The sequence below is a fragment of the Astatotilapia calliptera genome, chromosome 9 (genome assembly GCF_964374335.1).
Source record: "Astatotilapia calliptera chromosome 9, fAstCal68.1, whole genome shotgun sequence".
NCBI lineage: Eukaryota > Metazoa > Chordata > Actinopteri > Cichliformes > Cichlidae > Astatotilapia > Astatotilapia calliptera.
Window position 1 is genome coordinate 12,161,730 of NC_137430.1, and position 27,365 is coordinate 12,189,094.

At 39.7% G+C, this 27,365-nt stretch overlaps 3 protein-coding genes and 2 non-coding genes across 5 annotated transcripts; 1 reads left to right on the forward strand and 4 right to left on the reverse strand.

The window, feature by feature from the left end:
• Positions 1-129: 129 nt before the first annotated feature.
• On the reverse strand, positions 130-6,151 carry mcur1 (mitochondrial calcium uniporter regulator 1). The gene is made up of 9 exons (XM_026179867.2): positions 5,745-6,151; positions 3,525-3,620; positions 3,318-3,421; positions 1,711-1,812; positions 1,468-1,509; positions 1,248-1,319; positions 964-1,017; positions 723-837; positions 130-614 (listed from the first exon to the last, which is right to left on the reverse strand). The coding sequence occupies exons 1-9, from the start codon at positions 5,995-5,997 to the stop codon at positions 559-561; spliced, it is 894 nt and encodes a 297-aa protein (XP_026035652.1). The 5' UTR covers positions 5,998-6,151; the 3' UTR covers positions 130-558.
• Positions 6,152-6,636: 485 nt separating this feature from the next.
• Positions 6,637-10,089, reverse strand: rgs9bp (regulator of G protein signaling 9 binding protein). The gene is made up of 3 exons (XM_026180797.2): positions 9,950-10,089; positions 8,328-8,634; positions 6,637-7,591 (listed from the first exon to the last, which is right to left on the reverse strand). Exons 1-3 carry the CDS (start codon positions 10,043-10,045, stop codon positions 7,218-7,220), a joined length of 777 nt encoding a protein of 258 aa, XP_026036582.1. The 5' UTR covers positions 10,046-10,089; the 3' UTR covers positions 6,637-7,217.
• A 29-nt stretch (positions 10,090-10,118) lies between these two features.
• Positions 10,119-17,927, reverse strand: LOC113029785 (kinesin-like protein KIF20A). Its single transcript, XM_026180795.2, has 18 exons — positions 17,628-17,927; positions 17,374-17,469; positions 16,679-16,798; positions 16,456-16,594; positions 16,194-16,378; positions 16,003-16,090; positions 15,746-15,922; positions 15,545-15,656; positions 15,407-15,469; positions 14,193-14,339; positions 13,815-13,974; positions 13,563-13,742; positions 13,164-13,303; positions 12,884-13,049; positions 12,541-12,664; positions 11,826-11,896; positions 11,627-11,746; positions 10,119-11,424 (listed from the first exon to the last, which is right to left on the reverse strand). Exons 1-18 carry the CDS (start codon positions 17,727-17,729, stop codon positions 11,209-11,211), a joined length of 2,406 nt encoding a protein of 801 aa, XP_026036580.1. The 5' UTR covers positions 17,730-17,927; the 3' UTR covers positions 10,119-11,208.
• A 7,990-nt stretch (positions 17,928-25,917) lies between these two features.
• trnat-agu (transfer RNA threonine (anticodon AGU)) lies at positions 25,918-26,007 on the forward strand. Its single transcript is given in 2 exon segments — positions 25,918-25,955; positions 25,972-26,007. It is a non-coding gene; the product is annotated as a tRNA-Thr (tRNA).
• An 876-nt stretch (positions 26,008-26,883) lies between these two features.
• Positions 26,884-26,955, reverse strand: trnap-agg (transfer RNA proline (anticodon AGG)). The gene has a single exon. It is a non-coding gene; the product is annotated as a tRNA-Pro (tRNA).
• Between the last annotated feature and the right edge of the window lie 410 nt (positions 26,956-27,365).

The following is a 27,365-nucleotide window of genomic DNA, read 5'->3' on the forward strand; positions in this document are numbered from 1 at the left end:
TATAGGTTTCCCATTATTGTAATGCTCAAGGAGTACTGATAGATTTTGAAAATGGAAAGGAAAGCAGCTCAAGCTTCCTTCACTTCACTGCCCACCTGTACTAAAAGCACAAACCTCACAGACAACAGCTAGATCAATCTTACATTTATTGATAATACATTTTATTTAAATAACACGTAATATTTGTCCCAGAATCTTTCACATATTTCTGAAAACGACAAAAAAAAAAAAGTACAAAAATCTTTGTGCCTCAGTATTAATATTATGTTCTCTCCAGTATTTAAAATTACTAAGTGAATTGTCAACTTGGTTCCAGAAGCCATAAAACAAGACAATAAAAATTTAATTAAAAAACTGTCTGGGTGGTGCGGTAGAAATTTTTGATGAATGAATGTATTTATCAAATAACTTCCACGAGTGATCGGTGAAGGAGCTGGTCCTTCCATAAGTTCTACTTGTAAAAAAGATCACCACTGCCCGGGAAATAACAAATCATAGCACATTCAGAGGATGCAGTAACAATTCAAGTATTATCAAAGTCAATGATCAAAGTCCTGATTACATCCAAACACGATAAAAACCCAAGACCACAGTGAGGCACGTAAACACTGAACCTGCAAGAGAAAAAAAATATCACATGCAATTATTTGTACCAGCTGTATCTGTAAGAAAATAAAAGATAGAAAGTGTAACTACAACCCATATTTAACATGCATGTGTACCTGCAAGGTATTTTATAGTATCCAGTTTATGAGACTCCAACATGGTTTTCAATCCAGCCACTTCTGTGTCTATTTTCATGTTTGTCTGAGTCAAATAGCGCTCCTGTTCTGCAGTCTGTAAAAAAGGCAAGGCGATAAAGACCCGTGATAAATTAAAAGCAAGCATTAAAAACCTTTAATGGAGAATAGAAATAAATGACTGAATGCAGTGTGCTATAAACCCAAATGCATGTATACAAACCATTTCCATAATCTCAGTTCGTGTTTCTAGAAGTTTCTTCTCATGCTCTGCTCTCTGAAAATAAAATGTGATTTCATGACACCTTTTGTGAGACGACATTGGTAAACGCTCCTTTGCACATGTAAAAATAAATGCAGGCAATGTTTGTGTAACTGTGACACCATGGCATAAAATGCAAACATAATTATAGGCAGAACTTCATGTGGGAACAATAAAGTCGTGTAGTTTTAAATTCAGTCATTTTTTTCCAAACAATAATTGAACTGATCTCCTCAAACACGTACCAATTCTTTCACTTGGCTTTTCTCCAAATTCATATCCAACATATTGTCTGACTGCACTTTTTTCATTTCATCCTGCAACGTTGTAAAAAAGAGACACACAAAAGAAAGTCAAAACATTTTTCTAAATGGAGATTTCAACCAAGTTAAGATAAATCAAATACGATCAAGGAATGGGAAAATGCTATTCATGAAGGTTAATACATTCACAGTAATCACTTACAGCTAGTTGGACCTTGAGCTGGAGCAACTGGACCTTGAGTTTCTGGGAGAAAGGGCAAAACACTGACACAGTCAGATTAAGTGGAAGGAAATCGTTGGCACAAACACACTGTGCAGTCATCCCTGTTTCTACTACTGACAGACGAAACGATCAAGTCAAACGTGATACACTGTCACTGCAGTAAGTGATCTTTATCGAACAAATAATTTTTCTTCTTAAAACAACTCCGAAAAAAACATTTACCTCATTTTCTGCCAGCAGAGCAGAGAACTCGCTCTTCTCAAGGATCACCATGTCCTTCTTTACAGCGGCTATTTGAGACATCACACGCTGCAACATGATCTCCTGCCAAGATCGCACAAAACGTTAGAGGGTTCACCATAAAAATAAAGTACTGTAGTGCGAGTGGAACACACTAAATTCAGAGCTTTTAGAAAAGTTATTGCCGCTGTGGCTTTGACAGGCACAGCATGTGGTGGGGATTTAATTAACACACCGATATCAAACCATAGATGGTAATGTGAAGTATATGATAGCCTTGATCTTTCACTTTATAGCCTTTACCAAGGCTCTGGGAGAGCAAAGCATTCACATACAGCAAAGAGTGGTTTAACCTATAGAAATCCTTAATTAGTGAAGATAAATGGGTGGATACCAGAAGATGTAAAATATTAAATTATAACAAGACTTAGCTCTTATTTTTGTCCTCATATGCTTTCTCTAGATCCACAAAAAAAGTGCAGCAACTCCTCCTCCTCTATACTTCTCCATCAAAACAAAGCAAACATCACACCTGTAGTGCTCTTTCTCAGCATGAAGCAGTACTGCAGTGCAAGTGGAAAACACAAACAAATTATTATTCTTCCTAACATAACTACAACAACTCGTTCCCATATCTTCATGGTATGGATCAATAACTCTATCCTTCTGTAGTTAGTAGAGCTCAACACGTGACCCTTTCATTCTCCAAAATTGTGAAACAACCTTGATATAAAGTCCACTGCCATCTTTTACTAGACATTTCCATATTTCCACAGGTTTGTCATCTGGACCTACCACTTCTCCAATCTTCATTATCTTCATAACTACACCCACCATACTAAACCTTCTCCACTTCCTGATCCATCCTCCCCTCTCTTTCATTTCCTTCTTCCATCAGCTCTCAAAGTACTCCTTCCATCTTCCATCCTGCTGCACATCCTTTCCAGCTTAACCTCCCTGCTTAGCCAAATGATACCAGTCCTTTTCTCTTACCTCAGTGTCCAGCCTCACAGTCAACTCACTCTAAGGCCTTTAGATATGAAGTCCAGGAAGAACTATTAATCATGTACAAGCGATGTCATGGTGGCTGCCACTTGGAAATCCCAGCGATATATGGATTATGGAATTTTTTTAACATTAATACCGACTTAATAAGAAGTGGAATATTATATTATATTATAGCTAGAAAAGGGGGGTTTTGAGCAATATTTTATAATAAGATGTAAATTTTAACATTAAGAAAAAAAAAGATATTCCCATATCACTATCAGTCTTAACATTGTTAAAAGAGCCAGTAAGAGTGATCACGGAGAGCTGTATCACAGATCGGCCTTATTCTCATCAGACATTCCAGTGCCATGAATTTTCAAAAGTAACTCATCACGGACACCAACATCAAAGGTTTCTGGGAACACAAGCACTGTTTGTATTTAACTACACAGGTCAGTGTTTTCATAGTACAATGACCAACCCAGCGATCCTGGTTCACTGACCTTTACGGGACCAGAGAAAAAGGCTTGTGAGTGAACACACAGAGGAAACACAACCAACGCCTGCACACAGTGCACATTATTGTACTGCTGTCTCACCTGCTGCACTTTGGTTATCATGTCACTGTAAATGACATCCATGTTAGAGTTTGTCATCTTCACCAGTACGCTGACCATGCCTTCAGACTGAGATGTAGTGAAACCTGTTCATAAGAGAAAAAAAATATGTTCTTATAAATGAAATCAATGCAACCTACTATTTTAAAAGAAATATAATGCTGTAGCTTTTTTAATCGAACAACTAACCATTTTCCTCAAGGAGTCGCACCACTGCATGCGTATCAAAGAACAGCTTCTGGCCTTCAGCCTTTGGTACGTCTGGTTTTAGATCATACTGGAAAGCTTTGACAGAGGTTTTAAGAAACACAGCATTTTAGAATGACCTCAACACTGGAATACACATAAATATTAACATCTTGTTTAGGTTGCTGTATGTAGCTTTTGATTTTTTCAGTCTATTTATTATCTGAAATGAACCGTTCCATTTGGAATCACACACACACACACACACACACACACACACACAAAACCAATTTCCAAAAAATTTAGGATGCTGTGTAAAATGTAAATAAAAACAGAATGCAAGTGATTATATGTGTCTTATGTAAATGTACTTGATAATGATGGTGCCCAAGAACCACCCAGCACCTGGCAGAGCCCCAGATGCAGAAGATGTCCAAGCCACCCTTGTCTACCACCCCCAAGGCAGCAGGTCAGTGACCACAGTGGCCACATGGAGCAAAATCATCAAGCACCCACATCCAAGGGACAGACAGCAGCGTCCAGAAAGGAGTGACAGGGAGGGGGGATTACTCACCCTCCATCATCAAGTCCCACAGGGAACAGGGAACTATCCCATGTTTTTTTTAGATGTGTTGCTGCCATAAAATGAGCTAATATTTTCCATTAAATATTGAAACATCTCGGTTTAAACATCTGATATGTTTTCAGTGTTTTCTGTGAATAAAATATAGATGTATGCGATTTGCAGACACCTGCGAACTAATTAATTATTATGGAGGTAGCCAAAGTTTAGCACCATCACAGTCCACAAGTTGACTTTTATTTTGACATGCACATGGGCTACAGTAACTCAGTTACCATGACAAAATCACAGTACCTGTAGTCATTTAAAGTCTCGCGTGAGAGGGTTTTGAATAGTGATGGTAAATTCGATTCTTTTTACTGAATCAAGTTTTAATGAGTCACTCACCAAAGTGAATCGGTTTTGAGTCATTTGATTCACTGTCAGTTGAACAGAGTGCAAAAAATGTACATTTTCACTCAAACTTAATTTGTTTCTCTTTTCATGTAAATCCTACTGCTAAGATGAATGATTCTAAAAGAAAACAACTATTTTATAGAGCAAAAAAGAGCAAAAACATTTCTAAAATTAAGCAATTTCCTATCAAAATTGCTTAATAAACATTTATTTTATTAGTATTTTCCTTAAATGTGATATTTTCTCATCTAAATGTCAACTGAGCTGTGAGCCAGGGGGCGGTAATGCGCCTTAACATTGGTTGCCAACCAAGAAGAAGAAGCTGTGAGCCAGGAGGGAGGGGGTGAGCGAGTCCTGAGTGATTCGCTTACGATTCAGCACAGGAGGGAGGGGGTTAGTGAGTGAGTGATTCGTTCGCTCTATGATTCAGGCCAGGAGGGAGGGGGTGAGCGAGTCCTGAGTGATTCGCTTACGATTCAGCACAGGAGGGAGGGGGTTAGTGAGTGAGTGATTCGTTCGCTCTATGATTCAGGCCAGGAGGGAGGGGGTGAGCGAGTCCTGAGTGATTCGCTTACGCTTACGATTCAGCACAGGAGGGAGGGAGGGAGCGAGTCCTGAGTGATTCGTTTGCTCTATGATTCAGCACAGGAGGGAGGGAGGGAGCGAGTCCTGAGTGATTCGTTTGCTCTATGATTCAGCACAGGAGGGAGGGAGGGAGCGAGTCCTGAGTGATTCGTTTGCTCTATGATTCAGCACAGGAGGGAGGGGGTGAGTAGCTCAAATGTGCTGTTAGCATGTTAGCAGAGCGATGCTACTGTGAACCGAGGAGCTATTTTCTTGATGTGAGCTTCTACTCAGGGTTTTTTCTTCCAGTTCAGAGCAGAAATTTTTTTGTTACGATACTGGATGTTGTGTTTTTCTCCACAATTTTAATTATGAGCTAGATACATTGCTGCTAACAGCAACAGGGATGAGTCAGTTGGGCTTGTGAATCATGATTCATGAGTCAGTAAAGTGATTCTCGAGTATTGAACGATTCGTTCATGATTCGCGCATCACTAGTTTTGAAGGGCGTATGATTGCGGTCTTTGGAAGAAACGAAGCTCCAGTTCACTTGTGCACTTTATGTAAACTAGGTCATCACAGCTAAAAACTGCCATTTTTATGGGTCGTGGCGACGTTTGAAGTGGCAGACATGCAGTTAAAGACTGTTTGATACTGTAAGCGTAAGCGCTGTTTGTTACCTCTCACGGACATCCATGTCGCAGCAGACAAATGCGTAATGTTCACTCCAGGAGCTCGTCTCCATCTCAGCGGTGTCTTCTCAAACTTGCTAAATGACGGAGTGAGATTACACTGAGAACACGCTGAGGCTCTGACGAAAATCGATGTCGCTGCAGGCACAAAAATGCTAGCTCTGTCTTGAGGATCATACCACTTTTCTGGGTGGTTAAAGTTAAAAAGTTTAAGTCGAGACTGGCACTGTTTAAGCACCATCGTCAAGGAGAGTGTGTCCCACTAACAGCGAGTTTTGTTTTTTCTTTACCAAGGCTGTACTTCCGTCTGTGAAGCGCCTCAGATGATAAATTTTCACAGTCACGCCTGCATCGACCCTTTCACCTACTGTTCTCCGGACTACAATTGAAACTGACAAAGAATCGTCAAACTACCGGTCACGCCTTTCAAAATAAAACACCTCTTTTGTCATAATTGATTAGGTGCTAAGTCATAATGGGTATTTTATGTACAATTAGTACCAGTATAGTACCCGAAAAATATAAATTAATAAGTACTAATACATCAGAATGAATATAAAGCTCCTATTGTACTATTTTTTGTTTGTATATTTGATGATTCATATTTCAACCTTTCAGATTTGATTTACTGGACTGAGAATCTGCTGCTATCTATACTGTAGTCTATACACTTTTCTTTCATGAATATGAAAATTTCCAGTGGCTGAGCGGTTTTGTCATAGCTTTGAACCAACCTAAGAGGAGTGAGATGGTATTGCAGCCATCTTTTAGGGACTTGTCAGCCTGCAGTAACTTATGCAAGACTTGAGAGGATTTTGGATCCAAAGTTGCACTTTGAGGTAATAATTTACAGAACAAAAACACAACAAAACCCCAAGAAGACAGTTTCATATCAAAGTTGATACTTTTATATTGTGCAACTGTGCTAAACATCATCAGTTCTCTACAGCACTTTATATAGAAAATACATGATCACCTATATTAAGAAGCATTTGCACCTATGTCTTCTCAGTTGCAATAAGGAATAGGAAGTGCCTTTCTGGCTGCTTAGAAAAAAAAAGAAAAAGAAAAAAAAAAAAAAAAGTAGAATTGCTCCTTTTGTGCATCAAAAGCTAGTCAGGAAAAAAAAAAATACAATGTTGGCTCCATTTTCTTTTCAAACCGTTGTTAGTGAAATAAAACAATTTTATTGTATAACAGGCAGTCATGTACTTTGTTTAATGCATATGGCAGCCTTGGATTCACTGCAAGACATGGCAAACAAGTTCGCATCCAGATTCATTTCAGTATTTGTAGAACGCACTAATAAAGGTTTACAATAAAAGTCACCTTTTCATCATTGCAAAGAATATAGTTAAAAGAACACTACTGTACCTGCAAAGCTTGCCAGTGTTACAGTATTAGAGAGCATTTCTGAGGTTGCACCAAAAAAAAAATAAAAAATAAAAATTAAGGTTTTGTTCATGAGAAAAGGACAAGACAGACAGATAACGTGGCTGCCACCAAAACAACTGCAAACAGCAATAAGAGCACAAAGATCAAATTGCGCTGGCATAGAGGCTTGTGTCCAGGCTGCTCCTCGTCAATGCTGAGCAGAGCCAGGGAGGCGCTCTCGGTGCTGCTGAGCGGGTCTGCGTATTGTGGCCCCCGGGGCTCCACCATCCAGCGCAACACATTTACTTTTTTCTCCATGTCATCAATCATGTGGTCGATTTGGCTGATTTCCTGCTCCATGGTGCTCCGTTCCTGGCTCTCAAGACCAGCAGGAAGGGTTGGAGGCTCCTGGTTCAAGTCTGCCAAACTGAGTGCTCGAGCTGCTACCTCACTGCCTCCTCCTGCATTACCAGAAACAAATTTTAGCTTTCCATTTTCTTTTGGCTTTTACAACTCAATAGTGGATTTGTAAAATGTGGCAGAAGCTTTCCACTTCATCATGTGGGGAAACGAAATGTGAATATTTGAACAAAATCTCATGGCAATCCTCATTGCTTAAAAATTCTAATGTAATATTGTCACAGTGGCACTACAGAGGAATAAATAAATCAGCAGCATCCAACATCTGGGGGCCATTAAAACCTGAACCAGTCCATTTAAAAGTTGGGAAAACATTGTGTATCAGTGTGATGGACCAACTCAAGCACAGCTCCACACACTTTACTTCTATCCATCAATGATAACAGAAAAAAAATAATAGTAAACTGAATAAATGCAGGGCTAGAGTCCAAATATTTCACCTTTACTGATGCCACAGGACATTCACACGAGATACTCTAAAATGTTAGCACACTGGCAGATTTGAGCATATTAATTCTGATAAAATATTATCTGCAGAGTATGAAAAACAGCTAAATACTTTACATAACAATCCAAAAAGCTTTCCCCTCCATTTGTAGTCATTGAGTCTTACAAGATACAATAATAGAGTTTCCTCTGCATTCACTCTAAAACAACCTCTGAAGACTAAAGTAGTGCAGTTATTTTGCGGTTTTCTTAGTTTTGCTTAAAGTTCGATTTCAGTTGACAACACTGCTTGCATCTAGTAGCAGCAGTATGTGAAAGGCTTGCATTTACCTTGTAGGCCAGTCTGCACCAAGGAAGCAGTGTTGGCTAGGGAGAAGTTGTCACCCATGCTGAAAACCTTGCACATGTCAACATGGAGCAGTTCTAGACTGGAGGAGAAGGCCACCCAGAGGAGCTCCATCTCCTTGCGCTGGTCCTCGGGCAGGCTCTTGTCCCGCAGATGTGAGGTCAGATGCAGACGGATGGCCTCGGCCAAATTCAGGGCCTTTTCTCGCATTTGTCTTAGCTCATCCCGCAGCTGCAAACTGTCTGTGCAGCCACCAACACATGCAGCCAAATGCCGGTAACATGCTACCACCTGTAACAAAGATTTGACAGTGCTCGGTAATATGCAGAGCTCAGGAACTCCTAGTTAAACAAAAGTATTCCAGATAATTCCCTTCCAAGGTGGCTAACTCCAAGTTTGCAAGAGGAATGGGCTTTTTGTTTTTCATAGTAGGGACATGCCCTTGCTGTCCATATCACCTGCTGTATTTAGACCACTAATCTTAATTAGGTATTGCACATCATTAACCTTCTGAGCAGCTATTCTCTGCTAAACACTTCACCAACCAACCCACGCGCACACACACACAAAAAAAAAAAAAAAAATCAGAGTACCGAAACTGAAAGAAAACTGTTTGGGGAAAAAAGCTGATCGAGCTGAACATTAGTCATCTTAACCTGCTTGAAACAGCAACTGAAGTGCAGAAAAACGTACACGTTTTGTTTTCTGATCTAAATCATACTGCAAGAATTATTTACTTTCAGCCGATACATTTAACCTTGGGGGGAGAGAGAGATTAGCAGGTGGTTTCATTCATTAAAAATATTAGAAATAATCTCATTAACATTGATCTATTTCTAGATAAGCCAAAGCAACCTCGTGTACTCTGAGTGGCCCATTTTCCTAGCATGCACTGGTGACGGTAAAACCACAGATGCGCTATACCATTCTTAAATTGTAACATTTACTTTGAAAATCAGTTATATTAAATATTAACACCATCTTGTCATTTTCTGCGCTTCATTTGTGGCTGCTTACACCAATTAATGAGTAGAAATACTACCATCGACCTCTAGGTACAAGGAAAATAAGATGCAAACTGCCATTGTGCAAACATCCTTTATCATACTGACAAAAATAACTTTAAAATTAAACAGTTGATTTTAATGGGGAGAAAATGTCGAACATGTCCACGGCATTATCTAACGCAGGAGAGTCGCACAGACTCAGTGGACCAAGAAATTCTTTTCAGTGAGAGTGCACTTTTAGCCACAGGGGTCGGGAATAAAGGATGTTACTTTCCCCCCTTTGTGCATGCTCTGCGTGTAAAATGTTTACGTGGCGACGGCTATAGAACTGAAACCAAATGGAGTTAATTTTTTTCCCCCATACGTTTTATATTCTCATGCAATACTGAACTCTTTACATACCAAGTATTCACATGAAATTCTGGAAATTACTGCCGTGTACAAATCAACTTCCCAGCCATTTTTTCATATTCATGTCCACAAATCTATTAGACTGGTACATAAACATGCAAATACAACGTAGTAGACAAATGTAAAGGAGACTAGAGTGAGGTCAGAGCTTTCTTTATGACCAGAGGAGAAGACTTGGAGCAACTTACCTTTATCACAGATTCCACCAGATCCTTCCCATCAGCCAAAGTCTTGTCTGTGCCAACTGTGCAGTCATTGCCCACTTTGTTATTTACAAGTGGCATGAGGGATGACTTGTCCAGAGTCTAGGACTCTGCCACAGCAGACAAGAGTTTGGCCCGGCTACCTTTTACTTCCCTGGCTGCCACTGCTCCTCTTCTTCCCCTGGAAGATTCTTCATTCAGTGGCTGAGGGTCGAGACAAACTCAGTCCCAAGGCAGCATGATGCACAACAATATCCCCCTGCAGCAACTATATTGCAATTACAGGTCCTAAACATGCTATGGATGCTGGAGTGGGGAAAAGTCAAAGTAATGAAGAAAAATGAAAAAAATGATAATAAAATGATGTAACTGTTAAGCAAGGTGCTAATCCTGTGATTGACCCCTTTGCACTGACGCAGGCTAAGACAGGCAGCTAATCTTATTAACCATCAACGATACCAGAGAGGAGAGCAGCTGGCTGCCTACCACAATGGCCCCTTCACTAACTGAGGACGCTGTGCTCTGTTACTTCAAGCACACCACAGTGGCTACACCTCCTTCACTCAGCTGTAAAGGTCAATATACTCCATAAATATTTTATTAGCATGTTGGAAATTTGTTGTACATTGCACTAGGTGAGAATTAAAGATTTGAATTGACTGTGTGTAAAGATAAACTAATAAGCAGATTAGAAAGCACACTGATGCACTTAAGAGTATTGAAAGTTGTAGATGATTGCTTTGTCCTATCAAGGTTCTTTGTGGTTTACTTTCCCCTGAAGGCTCTGGAAAATGGATGGCCTTATTTTGAACAGCTCCATGTACTGAATGCATGCTTAGAAGAAGCAGGTTATATTTCTATAGCAGTGGATGCAGAAGGATCTTTTTCATGTGGAAAAAGTCTATAGACCAAATAAAAAGACAGCACATATACGGTGAGCATGAACTCACATTACACCAATGGAGCTTTGAAACGAAGCCTTCTAAAAACAGAAGGGGATTGCTTAGATTTTCTGTGCATCTTCATATGTAAAGCATTAAGTGTACAATTTTATTTTATTTAAAAAACAAAAACTATAGCACAAGACACGCACACAAAAATACACATTTCATTCTCAGTTAAAGGAGATTTTCTTCAAATCCGAAGGAAGTTCTTAAAAACAAAATGCAATTTTCCTCAGTTGAAAGGAGGACATTTTCATGCACTAACCGGGTGAGTGCAGTTGTTGTACAACAACTGGGCTTTCAATGGTGTACAGTCTTGCCCGTTTTCCTCAGTGTTCGGGCAGACGTTCCCTTCCGTGGTGATGTGACAGCCTCCCTGATGTTGGCGAGAAGGCCTCGCTTAGTCTTTGCTTGCACAGGGGACTTCTGGGAGAGCTTGGCAACTTCTGCCTTCAGCGAGACAATCTCCTTGTCTTTTTCCACATTTTGCTGTAGGATCTCTTCCATGGATTTTTTCTTTAAAAATAAATAAGAATTTCATATGATATAGACAGGCATTATTTGTGCTGTGAGAAAAGTATTTGCTGCTTCTTGATTTCTCCTTTTTTAATTTTTCTGGTCATGTGTAAGAAAGTAATTGCTCCATCAATCTAATATCTGGTTGTGCCACCCTTGGTAGCAAGAACATGTTGTGTACTCCTGCTGTGCATCATCTCACCTGATCATCAGCAGTCCTCTGCAGAGCCTCAAGATCAGCTGATTTCTCCATAAAACCATCTCTGACCTTCTGTAGCGTTTCATTAAGCTCCATCAGCCTTTTCTCCAGCGACAAAATTAGCTGACGAGCAAACATCAACACACATAATTACATAGCCAATCAGAGCCAGTGTTTAACTGGAAAGTTGTGTCCTTGTTACCTGTTGTTTATCCTCACACATCCGCTCTATGGCACATTTCTCTCTGTGTAGGCACCTGTATCGATCATCTCCTGTGTAGGGTTGAATTTGCTGCTGTTTTAATAAATGCTGGCCTCATGATAAAAAAAAAGCTAAAACTTAATTGCAAATGAAAATTACAACAAATGAAGAGCAGGAAACTTAAAATTTAAAATCAAGGAAACCACTTTCCCATTAAACGGAAGTTTTTCTTCCCACTGTTCCCAAGTGCTTGCTCAGAGGGTCATCTAAGTTTTCTCTGCATTCTTGTGGGGTCTCAACCTTTCAATATAAACCGCAACTGTTGAGATTTTGCGCTATAAAAAGAAAACTGAACGGATTCAAGTTTTTTGTATTTTGGAAGGGGTTCTTTTTTTAATCCTTTCGAAAATTTAAAAATAGTCCTTATTCATAAATATACTTAAAACTACTAAATAATTTCATCAGTCTCTAAAACCTTGAGGCACTACATTTCTCAAAAATCATTGCATTTGTCAACTTTCTAAGTTTCTATTGTTATTTCAAGGAAGTTTAAAAAAAGTAAAAAGTCTAAAAGTAAAACTCTACTCAAGTCTTGATTGTTTTACATGTCCTGTGATGGTGTACAAAGTAGAGCAACGCTGAGAAATGTGTGCCACCATCCAAAGGAAAATTCACATCTATGAAACAAGACAAAAAACCCATTAACTGGACCAACCTGCTTCTCCTGCCCATATACTCAGTGGTTCAGTCTGGCTCGATTGATCCACGGTTGGAGCAGCAGGAACTACACCGGTCCTCGAAGTCAAGGCCTCCAACTCTGACACTTTACGCCTGAGGGCCTACACAGTCAAGAAGAGTCAAAGCTGTTGTGTTCATCATCAGTATCTCAGGGTGTTGGCTACTTAAATTGTCAGCATAGCTAATGTGCAGTTTACCGATTGATCCATTGTTTGACAAATCTTTTATTCAAGATTCCCTTACATCAGTACACAAGTGAATTTAGCAAGACCCTGGGAAAAAGTTTAGACGGGATATTTCAACAGCCAACTGAAACATACCTCCACTTTCTCCTGTTCTGCAGTGAACTCATCGAGTGGTACATAGTTATCCTCCAGATTGGTCATAGCGCTATGATAAGCATGTTCTTTAATAGCATCCTTGTACATCTCAAATGTGTTTTCCAGTTTATCCCGGTAGCTCTCCTTCAGCTCTTCGATCTGACGACTTCACAGTTGCAGAAGATAATATTGGAAAATAATCAACTTCACCTGAAATCACTACCAACAGCATACACATTTATGGAAGATCGCTGGCCCGCTTTTGCAAAACTGCACATACTTGCGGAGTTCTTCACTTTCCATCAGCTGCTGCAACATGGCGTCTCCCATTTCTTTGCGAATTTCGATTTCTTGCAGCAGGTTTTTTCTTCGCTCAGCCAGTAGCTTTGTTCTTAAGTTCTCAACCACATTCAAAAGTTCCTATAAAAAAATAAAAATAAATAATAATAATAATAATAATAATAATAATAATAAGTTGAAACAAATGAACGTTAATATTAGAAATGAGACAAAAAAACCCAAAACAAAACAAAAAAAAACCCGAAACAATTTCTATTATCTTAGCCATTATCTTTCAAGAACGTGAGTACAGGCATGCTGCTGCTACTTTCAAGCTACAGTTGGGCATAGGGCATGCTTTCAGCTAAATCAGTGTTTAATGGAAGACTTTTTTTTTTACACTATGTGGCAACAAAGACATGTCAGCCTCCTCTTCTTCATCAAGCAGCTCATCTTCAGACAGGTAACTCTCCAGGACGTTGCTGTCAAACACCCCGTTGCTCAGCAGGGGCTTGCCATCATGACCTACGAGACGAGGAGCCAGAGATTCTAGAGCCTTATCTGGGATCACCTGCACCACCTACACAAATCAGAGCTGAGATCAGTGCTTCACGTCACCAAGGCCTTTTCTGCATTTTGAACTCGGGCTAACCTGTTTGGCAACAGCTGAGAACTTCATGACATGGAGAGTCTCGTCATAGGTGGAAGCACACTGGTTAATGTTGACAATCATGGAGGGTCTTCCCTTCCCGCAGAAGAAAGCCTGGAACAGCTTGGTGAGCTTGCTTTCTCGGAAGGGGATGCTCCTCGTTCTGATGGATGACAACATAAAAGCATGCAAAAGGTTTAAAAAACACATAACCATCCGACATGAAGGTTCATTTATTCCTTCGCCAACACCATAACCAACATACAATAACGCTAACGAGGACAAGATGTGACAAAAGTTACATTACTTAAAAACAAACAAAAGCTTTAGCATTTTGTGTCAACACTCATGTTTGCTCTGGTGGTGATAGTCTCACTGTACCTGTCAGGCCCACTGTTGCGGAGCGCAGTGATACACTTCCCCAAAATAAGCAGGGAATTATTAATGTTACCCGCCTCCTTAAGCCTCTCTCCAAAAGTCTTTGTTTTGTTGCATCTTTCTGAGCCGGCCAGATCACAGAGAGAGAACCTGCGAGAGAAAAAACACAAACAGAAGAATCATAGTTTCACAATTTATGTTTACAAAAAAAGGTGGACATGTTAGTGCCTCAGTCCCAGCAATGAAGCAGAGTTCTCACCTAATAACTCCCGCTGAAGGCCCCAAAACATTCCCTTAGGGAAACTCATTTCATGTGATCCATTTTATTTTCCTGTACTTGAAGAACCATTTTAGTTTATTTTAACATTTAAAACATGATCTCAAAAACCACTATGAGAAGCACTTCTATAGCAAAGATGCAAGATAAATATCACGTTGACACAATATTCCATTTTTTACTGCACTATTATTTTCGATACTATAAGTATTGGATACCATTCCCAAAGAGTTCATTCTGTTCATCTGGACGTAGCGTTTTCAGTGGGAGTCACTGATCCAAGTGACTTCTTCAGTCTCAGCTGACTGCAATCTTATAAACAATACATTTGCACAATAGCTGAAGCGGCCTAGCCCACTAATTTGGCTAGGTTCAGTTATTGTTTAAAGTCAACTCTTTGGGATTTACTTACCTGGATGATTGAGCAGGTATCAAGATATCAGACACTCTGTCCAAGTGCAAAACTTTTGTTTTTCACTGTACTAGATTACATTTTTGATTTAAATATGATCTTCATTAGCTTTACTGCAGCAATAATGCATTTTAGTACTTTTAGGAGGACAACCACCGTTTTAAATATTGATGAACTGAGATGGAACCATGATTGTTAGTAGGGATTTTTAGCATGATTTTCAACTTGAGAAATTAGTTGCAAAAAATATTATTAAGTACACTTTACATTTATTGATTGCCATTTTAGATTGTTAGTATGCTTTATTTGCATTTGCAAAAAATCACATTCTTATTTAGCATTACACATTTGTTTAATTTTGAGTCAATTATTTTTCATCTTTATATTAAATTGCTTATTGTCTTTTTAATCCCCCCCATCTTTTATCTCAGTCATGGACGGACGGACTTTTGCAATGTTACAAAATCCTTTTACAATACACAAGTTTTCTGAGCAGGTTAAAGTTAACTTCTACTTTCATATACTTACTCAGAGACCCTTTCAGCTGTCCCTCCATTGATCCTCAGTAACTTCATTGTAAATATGCTGTGGCTGTAAGGAAAGCCTGTGTGAGTTTTGAACAGGTTGTTTAACACCACATCCATGATAAACTTAACTGGTTTTTACCTTCGGCTAGATGAGTGGTTCATCTTTGTGGCTGCAGCACTTCTGTTTTTATTCCCAAAGTGTAGCAGCTTGGAGGCTTCACCCAGGTTATGAATGTTGATCCAAATGAGGTCTGAAATCAAAACAAATGTTTTTCCTTTAATCATTAATGCTAACATTCACCTGATAATTTAAGAACATAAGCCAAGGTCATTTCCACACCTTTAACATAAGCATTTCCAGCACCATCATCGCATACACGGAGACAGGCACGTTTCTTGGATTTGGAGCACAAAGATGGCTGGAGAAGATCGTACACATACTCATTGTAGATTTCAAAGAAAGCCACCCATAAGGCAAACTGGCTGTCATTTGCTTCTGCCTGGTTGCTGGTCAGCACTAAAGTAGGAGCACAGAAGACCGTAAATATAGAAATAATAAGAATCCACAACAATAATCACTATTCTAATGAGTAGTACCCGTTTGAGTTGAAAATGCAGAAGAGGATGAAAGATGGCTGGGCGAACAAGACTGTAGACAACCACTGCCTCTGAGAGAATCACACTCCTAGACCAGAGGAGAGACGTACGAATGTAAACAGCACTACACTCAAGTGCTTTATTACCATCTTCTCTTTTCTGGAATACATTTGACAGAACTGAGTCCTTACTTCTTTAAATGAAGCAAAAATGGCAGCTTTAGTGATTCTTTCCTGCTTTACTTGGTGAAAATCCAGAGACTGCACACCATTCCTGAGGTAGGGCTTCAGGTCCATTCCCGGATACTGATGTTCTCCAATGTACTGAAAAGTGCTTTCCAGCACTCGAGGCAGTATCCCTGGCTCTTTTGGAGATCCTGTAGGACTTCAAAACATTACCAGAAGAACTTTGCACGACTTGAACTTCACAAGGATATTGTGCTTCTGTCCGTACCTTGGATTGTGAAGGTTTTCCCAGCATTGGTTACACCATAGCTGAATATCAGTGCGTTCTTCCCATCCAAGAAATCACTCATTTGGCTTTTGACTGCGTTCTCAAACAGCTCAGCCTGTGTTGTGTCAGGCCCAAAAATCTAAAAGGCAACAGAAGATAAAAAGTCGACAATTACTGACATAGAAAGGGGGGGAGAAAATGGGTCATTTCAAATGTTACTGACCTGTGAAAAATAAAATTTGTGGAGTGACATGCCAATTCCTTTCTCACGGCTCTTGATGGTGGCAGAACCTTTTGGTGCATTCAGTGTCACCGTCTGGCTGTTTTCAATCACAACACAAGCCTGAGAGATGGGAAAACAAAGTGTTTAACAGTCTTTGTAAATCCAACTATCTCAGAGTCAGAACTGGCATGGGCACTATGTTGGCGCAAAAGTGGCAACTGTCTTAAATCAGGTGCTCTTTCCATTAGTTTTATTTTGAATGCAAGACAACTGCTCTTAAATAGTATTAGGCTACAAGATCATCTAATCCAAGGGGAGTGGTGGTGGTCAGAGGGCCCGGTGGCGCCAGTGTCCGGCAGCCTCGCCTCTGTCAGTGCGCCCCAGGGTGGCTGTGGCTACAATGTAGCTTGCCATCACCAGTGTGTGAATGTGTGTGTGAATGGGTGGATGACTGGATATGTAAAGCGCTTTGGGGTCCTTAGGGACTAGTAAAGCGCTATATAAATACAGGCCATTTACATTTACATTTAAGGGGAGGGGAGGGGGGGGGGGGGACCTCTTGTGTTTTAATACAAAATGTTCCAGTCCCTTATATTCATGGAAATGTGCAGATGAGCTACAACACTTGCAGAAGAAAGCAGAGACGATACACACTGTTTTTTCCTTATTGGTCATCCCAGTATGTTCGAGTGTACCTGATCCTCATTGTTAGAGAGCTCCTCTTTAGAGAAAGGCCTCACTCTGAGATAAACGCTCATTGTCTGCTGTTCAGCTGCACTGGGTGCATCAGTCTAACAACAGAAAAAGACAAATCAAAGCAGAGGAGCTGAGTTTAAACCGTTTCTTCCAGTCCCTCCATTCAGTTACTGGGACAGACACCCCAAATAAGTGAAGAATTGGCAGTAATGGTTATGCATTAAAAACACAAACAAACACAAATAAACATTACCTGTTGCAGGGACGTGTTGCCGGGAGGAAGACAAGTCAAGTCCATGTCAACAGACTGCATACAAACACTGTTTTCCTGAATCATTTCACTAACTTTACTCATCTTCAAGTAAATTAGCTCAAACAACAACTACAAAAAGAAGTAATAGTTATTTGTTAAATTCATACATGAGATTGAGTGTAAGATATCAGCACTAAAGGTGATTTAACAGTCACTGACTACTGTAGGTTTGAAATAACTTAACAAGAGCCAGTAGACCTGCTGGTTTTCCCTCCACTGAGAATCAAGGGAAAGCTTCTAATCACTGCTAATTGGAAGCAGATGTGAGTTCAAGCAAGTCATCAATATGTCCAACCAGCTTGGAGTGCCCTGTGTGTCAGATTCTCATTTGATGAATGTGTCACTGTACAAAAAGGTGACATATTGAAAAAGTTAACAAGCAAGCAAGCAAGCAAACAAGCAAGTAAGACAAAATAGAACCGTTTTAGTCTTTGAGGATTCTTCCAAACATAGATTTCCTTATTGGTTTGATTTGATTATGATGTTGGAGAGCGCAGTCTAACCCACCAGTGTTCACTGTGGTTTAGATCTGCAGCCGGTTTCACAAGCGCAGTCTGTAGGATTAAACCAATCTTATTTTTGCTCAGGTTTACGCAAAATAAACTTAAAAATTAAGCCACCTTCACTTTGGAGTTTAGTTGTCTGGGACAAAACGAAATTACAAACAGAGATTAAGAATAACCCAAATACTGTAACATAATTAGGGTTTGGTGGGAGATACGTAAGAGGTTGGATAGAGAAGACAGCACATTATTTTTAACCCCTTTATTGAGAAACTGCAGTCTGTTTGATATGTGGCGTAACAACAGGTTACAAATGATCAGCGACCTTGATCAAAACATCACATTGGTGAACTTTCAACAATTGAAGTCACATTTAAATTTTTCTTCAGAACATTTTTTTTTTAGCTTTCTCCAGGTTCATAACTGTGTTGTCACAATTTTTAGAAACAGCTATATATGATGACCTGGAGACATTTCTTATGAAGGAAACATACAGAACTCATTTTACTTCTGCTTTTTATTCATCACTCTATGCTCACAGTAGCAGTACATTGAGTGCTATTGAAAAATGGGAGGCAGATCTTAATAATCAATATACTGAGGAGGAATCGAAAGGAACTATTAGCATAGTTAGGTTTACTTTCACTTGCAACCGCCAGGGAGAAACCCAGTACAAAATTTTGCACTGCCTATATATAGGCCCTAATGCAGAGGTAGGGAACTCCAGGCCTTGAGAGCCGGTGTCCTGGAGGTTTTAGACCTCACCCTGGGTCAACACACCTGAATCAAATGATTAGTTCATTACCAGGTCTCTGGAGAACTTCAAGGGCTGTGTCCCAATTAAGAGACCGCATGCTTGAAGTACGCGCACTACGCGTACTACGTACGATGCGTACTATAAGTACGAGAAGTGCGGAAGTGAGAGGCTTGTGAAATGGGACGGTATACGCTTTGTCGCGCTGTTCAGGTTGCCTAGCAACCATGATACTAACGCGAGACACGTTACATACAGCATTGTTTGACAGAAATGAAGGAGAAAAATTCATTTTTGTCATGACATCACTTTGATTAGTTGAGTATCTGAGGCGCTATGAATTGTGGAATATATGGGACCACGAAGCGTGCACCGGACCACGCTTGATATTTGGGGAAATCGATGGCGCATTTGGAGTATGCATTTTTTTTTAAATGAACTTTATTTAGAACAATAATAATGACAATCTCAAAGAGACAAGCCACATATTGAATCAATCAGAACAGAATCACACCTCCTGTACACCACAATGAAATCGACAATAACTGAAAGTAAACATATACATACACATACACACACACACATATATATATATATATATATATATATATATATATATATATATATGCATATACACATGCATACGTACACATCTATATACACATCTACATAATAATAATATAAAAGATGAATAACCAATACAAAAATAAATAACAATAAAAAAAGAATGAGAAAAAAAAGAAAAACAAGGAACAGAAATAAACGAGACAAGGGGGATCATAAAATCTCTGAAAGTGAGGTTCCATAAACAAGACACATAACTTAAATAAGGGGCTAAGAAAAATCAAACTCTTCTAAAAATCTATGCAATTTGATTGCTTGGGGCTTATTTATTAGCTTAAGAGATTTACGGAACAGGGAGAGTTCGTTTTTAAGAGCAGGCCATGAAGGGGGGGATTTAGCATATCGGCATTTATGTATGTAATACTTTGTTATAGGAGTATGCATTTGAAGTACACTTCAAATTGGGACAGCCGTCTACGCGTGGCGGTGACGTAACCGCACTTAAAATGCCTACGTCAAGCCTGCAGACTCTGAATTGGGACACAGCCAGCCACAGAGAAACACAGGTGGGGAACACAGCTGGGAGTAATCAACACGAGGAGACAGAGGTAAAACTGAACACACTCACATGAGACGCAGACCTTCACAATAAAACAGGAAACAAGAACACTACACAAAGACGCAGACTCGACACTGAGAGACAGACAGAAAATGACACATGGAACTAAAACCCACACAAAACATGAGAACACAAATCTTAAACACAAATAAACAGAAACATGGAACTCTAATAATAATAATAATAATAATAATACTCATAGCACCCAAAACCACAACAGTCATTCAAAAATAAACTAACAATCAAAACTCAAAATACTGGGTTGAAACTGACCCAGAACCGTGACAAAAATGGCCAATTATATTTTGGACCTCAAAATATTAACCCAACAAATCATGAAAAATTAGGTTTAAATTATTGTTTGTGACAGTACATATTTCTGACAGTAGTAGTCAGTAACAATTTGATTGTTTTTCTAACAAAAAACAGTGTGAAGCTTAAGTTAGACTTGTGTAGCTTTCTGGATTTTATACTCATTGGTTACATATTTATTTCTTATAAAGGCTATATAGCACATAAAATACAAATTCACACATTTTATGTAACAGAAATGTTTAATTATGTGGGCTATAGAAAATAATTACGTTATAGACCATATTTATATGAAACATATACTTATGCATTAACCATATGTAACACCTGCATATATGTTTAAAACAAGGCTTTGATTTTGCCACCCCATTTGATTTCCATGCCACCCTAGGAACATTTCTCTAGATCCACCCCTGGACCTGTCCTGGACCAGCAACACCAAATCAGTGACAAAAAGAGCTCAGCAGCGACTGCATTTCAAGAGACGACTGAAGAAGGTGCACATCCCCAAACCCATCTTTAATACTTTCTACAGAGGTACCATGCAGAGCATCCTAACCCGCTGCATCACAGTCTGGTATGAAAACTGCCACGCATCCAACCGCAGAGCCCTCCAGAGGATAGTGTGGACCGCTGAGCGTGTTATTGGCAGCTCTCTACCCAGTCTACAGGTTATTTACACCTCACTGGGAAAGCCACTAACATCATGGCTGACCCGCATCACCCTTCCCACCAACTGTTTACCACCGTTCCATCCAAAAGACGACTCTGCGTCATCAGGAACAGGTCGGAAAGATTGTGCAATAGCATTTTCCCCCAAAGCAGTCTGGCTCCTGAACACCAAGTGAAAATCAGGGGCAAAAGGTTTGATGGAGTGATGACTCCAAATTTAGTCTAAATCATCATCATATACGGAGGAGGTCAGGAGAGCGCTACAGCAGTGAATGTCTTCAGCCATCTTTAAAACACGGTGGATGCTCCGTCATGGTTTGGGGCTGCCTTTCAGCCAGTGGTGTTAGAAATGTTGTCAAAATGGATGCAGTTATGATGTGAACATTTTGTGCACTTAAATCTTACTGTGCTAATGACCCCTGCATCAGCACCATGTTTGGAATAGCAGTGGAGAAGACATAGATTCAATGCTGCAGAAATCCGAGCAAAGAAAGCTTCTAGAAGAGTAAAGACTAGCTAGAAGAATGAAGATTCACGGAGTAAATGTGAAAATTCATCACAGGGCTCTATGCACTTGATTAACTGACCGTGAGCAAGTTTGCTTGTCTGGAGCATTCCACATGCCACAAGATGGCAGCAAACTAAAGGTTCACAGAGAGATTTCTTAACTTTGGGACATTTAATCGATGAGTATTATTACACTTGATTAAACAAGCATGAAACTGGAAGATGTTTCAGACCTACCCCCCCCCCCCCCTCCACACACACACACACACACACACACACACACACACACACACACACACACACACACACACACACACACACCATCCACACCAGCTGAATAGCATCTGAAAGTCACATCTTTAAGAAACAGACAAAAGTCCAGCAAAGTCCCCACACAGGTCCTGAGAGATGCATCTGAACCTTCAGTTCACTCCAAGATCACACATGTGCAGGAGAACTGAGTGCTGCTGTCAGATTTAAAAGTGCTTTAAACATGATGATACTGTCTTTGTTAAACAGCAGAATAGGTTTATAAAGTATCATTACCTAAAAATAGTGAAATTAATATCTCTAAATCTACTAAATGTAGCATTTTAAATTTGGACAGTTTACAGCAGCTGATTAAACAATCGAGACAGATGTGTAGTAAAACATTTATTTAGTGTTTCAAGTCAAAAACAAACAGCAGAGATACAGAGAAAGTCTTTTGGTGAAAAAAAGGAGATACTGAACGCTGAGTTTCAGTTGGGCGAATGAGGCTGCGTTGAGTGTTCAGACTGAGCAGAAATGCACTGTGCGTGTCCATTTACATCCTTTAGATCCAATCTTGACTCTTTTACCCACTGATATAATAAACCAGTACTTTTTTTGTATGTAATTTAATCTAAAGCACCCACAGTAACATTTTCCACCACAGGACTGCACTCTAAGGTCAGCATGGCGATGCAGTGGTTAGTTCTGTTGCCTCACAGCAAGAAGGTCGTGCATGTGAATCTGCTGTTTGCATGTTGGGTTCTCTGAGGATGCTCCGGCTCCCTCTCACTGTCCAACAACTTGCTTTTTTAGGTTAATTGTTGATTCTCTTGGGAACTACAATAATCTATTGGGAATGTGATCATGAGTGGTGAACTGTCAAGCGTGTACCCTGAGTTTTACCTCGTGACAGCTGGGATACTCTTCAACCCCCTCTCCAGCAACCCTTAAGTGCTTAAGAGGAAGGAAGAAGGAAAGGAAGGAAGGATAACTACACTTTATGATCTCAGCTGTGATTATTAAAGGTTTGTGCTTTCTACACATTCCCTGTAATGGAAAGAGCAGAGAGGTGTGGTGCTTCTTCACGGCCAGAAGGAGGCACTGTGGAACCATCAAACAAAAGACCCCAGTGCTGATAAGGCAACATGCTGTCCATTACCACCAGGTATGAGGACACAAGGTAGGTGTGAAACTCATCTGATCCATCCTCAGTCGCCCCAAATGAGAGTAAATGTGTTACTTTCCTTCAAGTCCTGTCGTATTATTTTGTATGCACAAAGGTTTTAGAACAGAAATATCTTTCCCACCACCACAGCGATGACAGGGTTGAGAAGTGGATCCATCTATGTCGTTCTGCTTCTAAACAAAGACACAAAGACCGTGCAAGTCAGGGAATTCCTTTAACATACACTTTCATTTTGAATAAGGCATAAAGTTAGAACTGGACCAGGGGACCCTGAATCCTCCCTTAGTTATGCTGCAATAAGATTCTTCTCATGTCACTTTTCTGACTATGTGTTTATACGCCACTCTGCATCTTATTATTAGTTATTATTATTCTCTTGCTCTCTGGCACAGCAGCCCCTTACCTGAGCCTGGTTCTGCTGGAGGTTTCTTCTTTTTAAAAGGGAGTTCTTCATGGCCGCTGTGGGGTATGTGTTATTGTAGGGTCTGATCTTACAGTCTAAAGCACCCCTAGGCAACTGTTGCTGTGATTTGTAATTTTATTTATGTAAATAAAATAGAATTGAACTGAAAATTGTAATGAAAAGCAAAACAATTTCAAACAATAAAAACTAAACTAAAATACATAAACTGACAACAGAAAGTAAGTGAAACTAGACAAAATTAAAAACAAATGAAAAAATGAAAAAGCAAAACTACAGTAACTCTGCAGTTACCCCACCCACTGTCGTAGAAGCTGACTAGTGTGAGTGGGCATCAAGAGGCAATGGAGGAGGCTGACTGTAGGTGAGCAGCCTGAAGTTTAGTGTCGTGGAGAGTTAGCAAAACAAAAACACTGTCCCACTTTTAACCCCTGACTTTGACACACGTCGTCTCTTTTTATGCGACAACCTCTGGTGATTAATATAAAAACCAAGATTACCTTTCATGTGTTTCTGTTAAACTGTTTGAATTCTGTTTGAATTACGTTGTCGCTTGCAATTAGGTCCCATATCACTCCCATGTTAAAATCCTTACACTGGCGTCTGGTTGTGTACAGATATCAGTTTAAAATCCTCACTTTTAAGTTCATATTTTTACAAGGTGAGGCCACCACCTATATCGCGGAGCTTTTTCAACCTTCAAACTCTAAACAGGATCCTCAGAGCCAGTGATAGTGGTCTTCTGACTATTCCACGGACCCGTTTGAAAACGAAGGGGGATCTCGCTTTTCAAACCCTAGCTCCAACACTGTGGAACAGTTTACCTCCCCCACTACACACCATCGGCTCTGTGGCTTCATTTAAAAAACAGCTTGAAGCACATCTGTTTAGACAGACATTTGGGTAACACCAATGATTTATGTTTAAAATGAAGTTGTTGGAGAGCCTGTGCAAATAATCTAGAAGTAAAATTAGAGCCTTGATCCCTCTGAATTACTTTGGGAATCCCGAACACAGAAATGAATTGGCTAAAAGCTTAAACTATTCCCTTAGTAGAGCTTTGGGATCAGGATCACATCCAGGTTGTTGTGCTGGTAACTACATAGCAGGGGCTGTTCAGACTTCCTGGGCTGAGAGACAGATTAAGCTGAGTATACTATGTTGACATTTAAAGCTGATATTAGTCCCTGTTGCACTGACATGTGAGATTGTAAAAATGAGAACGTGCCTGTTTTCTTTGACTTGTTGGTCTTTGTGGATGATCCTCAGTTTGAGTTTCTTAGCCTCAAATCCCATTTAGTGTTTAAGATTTTGAATCAAAGGCCAGCTGCAAAAATACTCCTGTTCACAACTTTCAGTCACAAGCTGACACTGAGCCTCTTTAGTAAACCCAACAGCTTTTTAATGTCAAGAGAAGGCTTTTAGCTGCTGCAGACACGAGTAGATCTGACCCTAGAGGTTCTTTCTTTCATATGCCAACCTTTGTAATGATATTTTTCACAGGCGTTTATCGATTTATCAATGACCTTTTCTCATCAACATCAAAGAAAAAGTCTAGGAATAGGAGGTACTTTATGAACACCCACAGTCTCCCAAACTACCCCTCACCAGACTGTTGTTGTCTAAATCTGAATTGGAAATAATTATTCAAGCTTTTATTTCGGCTTGCTTAGATTATTGTAACAGCTGTTTTCTTTGTTTGAGCCAAAAGAATCGTAACTATCTCCAGTCAGTCCTGCTGCAAGGCTCTTAACAAAGGCATGAAAAAGAGAGCACATTACATAGGTTTTCTTCTCATTACACTGGCTTCCAGTACATTATAGAATTCACTTTTAGTGCTGACTATTAAAGCTCTGAGTTGTGACGCTCCTGCCTACATCTCTGATCTGTTAGAACCCCACCCTCCCTCTCACAGCCTGGGATCATCTAATCAAAGGCTGTTGGTGGTCCCACAAGCACGTTTTAGGATCAAAGGAGTCATATCTTTTAGAGCGGTGGCCCCCAGGTTGTGGAATGCTTTGACTCCACCTTTAGGTTTTTTAAAAAGCAGCTAAAGACTCATTTATTTAGACTAGCTTCTAAATGGATTTGTGCTGTATGATGATGATGTATGTTTTATGTACATCTGTGTGATACTATTGTGAACCACTTTCACCTCTCCTGTCCTGTCTTTCTTATCTTTCTCCATTTCCATGTGATGTTAGCTCCCTTTCTTCTCTCTCCCTGTGAAAAACAGCAGCTGAACCTTTAGCTAGCAAAAACGAAAACACCGTCCCACTTTTAACCCGAGTTTTAAACACGTCGTCTCTTTTTATGCGACAACCTCTGGTGAGTAATATAAGAAACAAGACTGCCTTTCATGTGTTTCTGTTTAGGCTCAAATCTATTTAACGGTTGGAGGTTTTCTCGGTGTTCATCAGTCACTCATCTGTGTGTATGTGGCACTGTGGCTTAGTTGGTTAAAGTGCCTGTCTAGTAAGTATTTAAACTAGAAAACAGGAGATCCTGGGTTCAACTCCCAGCAGTGCCTAAAACATAGTAGTTTTGTCTGTTCTCAGTCATCCAGGGCCTGTTAGTCTAAGGAGCTTTGAAAGATGAGTGTCCGGATTCCTTTAAGGGACACATCCCTCTGGTGTATAAATACCTGGGACTCTCCACCGTTTCATTTTAGCAAGGGTCTCAAACTCACGGCTTACCTCCCTCCTACTTGGGGCCCGTATATTGACCTGAAGAAATATAATGCAGTTTGGCCATTGAAGTTACTTTTGTTGTAAGGGAGGATTTGTTTGTTGTTGAGTGCAATGTTAAAATAAGTTCTTTAAAAAGCACAAAATGATTTAATATGAAGGCAATATGAGCAGAGAGCACAAACTTGTTGAGGGATTGGCTGTTAGTTCAGTGTGAGAGTTATTTGTAAAGAAAACTATTTTCATTAGCAGTCAAAACTAACGTGTAAACTTAGAGACCATTTTGACGTTTGACCAGAGTGCTCTCTCGGCTGCAGCGTAATATTAAAATCCACTTCAAAAGACGCTCATCACATGTTTATAGTTTTTTAAAAACTTCAATGACACTGGCCAGAAAGAGAGTACCAAGTTGTTTGTTTGGTAGTTCAGTGAAAGGCTTCAGTTAATTAAGAGTGTGAAAATAATTAATTCAGCTTTGCAGTTTTGTCTTGTTATTCAATATTTGAAAATAAAAAACCAACACAACACTAGATTTTTGGAAATATTTGTGGATGTTTTCTACTTGGCCAAGGCCAATGAGGTCATTCATATCAGATCTCTTAGCGGCCCCTAAATCAGTTACTATGGGAACATGTGTGATTTGCAGCTGTAGAGAACATCTCACTGATTGCTGGATTAAATAGAGGCTAAACAACATTTTGGTCATGTAGACAACATATGGGCTCGTCCGGGATTTGAACCCGGGACCTCTCGCACCCTAAGCGAGAATCATACCCCTAGACCAACGAGCCACATGAAAATATGCAGTCTTTTCCAAAAGTCACATATCAGAGCAAATAAAGCGGCATGTATGAAAGATTGTCTTGAAAGCTACCAGTCAAAAGTTTTATCTACAATATAGAAAAACCCTGACAATGTGTGTCCAAAACTGAAGACGTCAAATAAATGAAGCAAGAAATATGGAATCATGTACCATCAAAAAGAATGATAAATAACTAAATATGTTTTAAATTTTAGATTCCTGGAAGTAGCCACGCTTTGCTTATTTCACAGTGCCACAAACCCTCAGCCTTCTCTCAATGAGCATCATGATATATGAAATGGTTTTCACTTCACAGATGTGCCTTTTTAGGGTTCATTTGTAGGATTTCTCTTTAGCACATTTTCACATGAACGTCATACATCACCCAGAAAAGCATCA

Bases quoted from the DNA above. Each gene is read 5' to 3' on its own strand.
- mcur1 (XM_026179867.2), bottom strand. From the start codon at position 5,997: ATGGTGCTTAAACAGTGCCAGTCTCGACTTAAACTTTTTAACTTTAAC. The intron at 3,422-3,524 runs GTTAGTTGTTCG...TCTTATGAACAG, and splicing joins GCGACTCCTTGAGGAAAATG to GTTTCACTACATCTCAGTCT. The intron at 1,813-3,317 runs GTGAGACAGCAG...CGATCTTGGCAG, and splicing joins TGATAACCAAAGTGCAGCAG to GAGATCATGTTGCAGCGTGT.
- rgs9bp (XM_026180797.2), bottom strand. From the start codon at position 10,045: ATGCCACTTGTAAATAACAAAGTGGGCAATGACTGCACAGTTGGCACA. The intron at 8,635-9,949 runs GTAAGTTGCTCC...TCTTTGTTACAG, and splicing joins TGGTGGAATCTGTGATAAAG to GTGGTAGCATGTTACCGGCA. The intron at 7,592-8,327 runs GTAAATGCAAGC...CTGGTAATGCAG, and splicing joins GGTGCAGACTGGCCTACAAG to GAGGAGGCAGTGAGGTAGCA.
- LOC113029785 (XM_026180795.2), bottom strand. From the start codon at position 17,729: ATGAGTAAAGTTAGTGAAATGATTCAGGAAAACAGTGTTTGTATGCAG. The intron at 16,595-16,678 runs GTCAGTAACATT...GTTGCCTTTTAG, and splicing joins ACAAATTTTATTTTTCACAG to ATTTTTGGGCCTGACACAAC. The intron at 16,379-16,455 runs GTACGGACAGAA...GAAGTCCTACAG, and splicing joins GAAAACCTTCACAATCCAAG to GATCTCCAAAAGAGCCAGGG.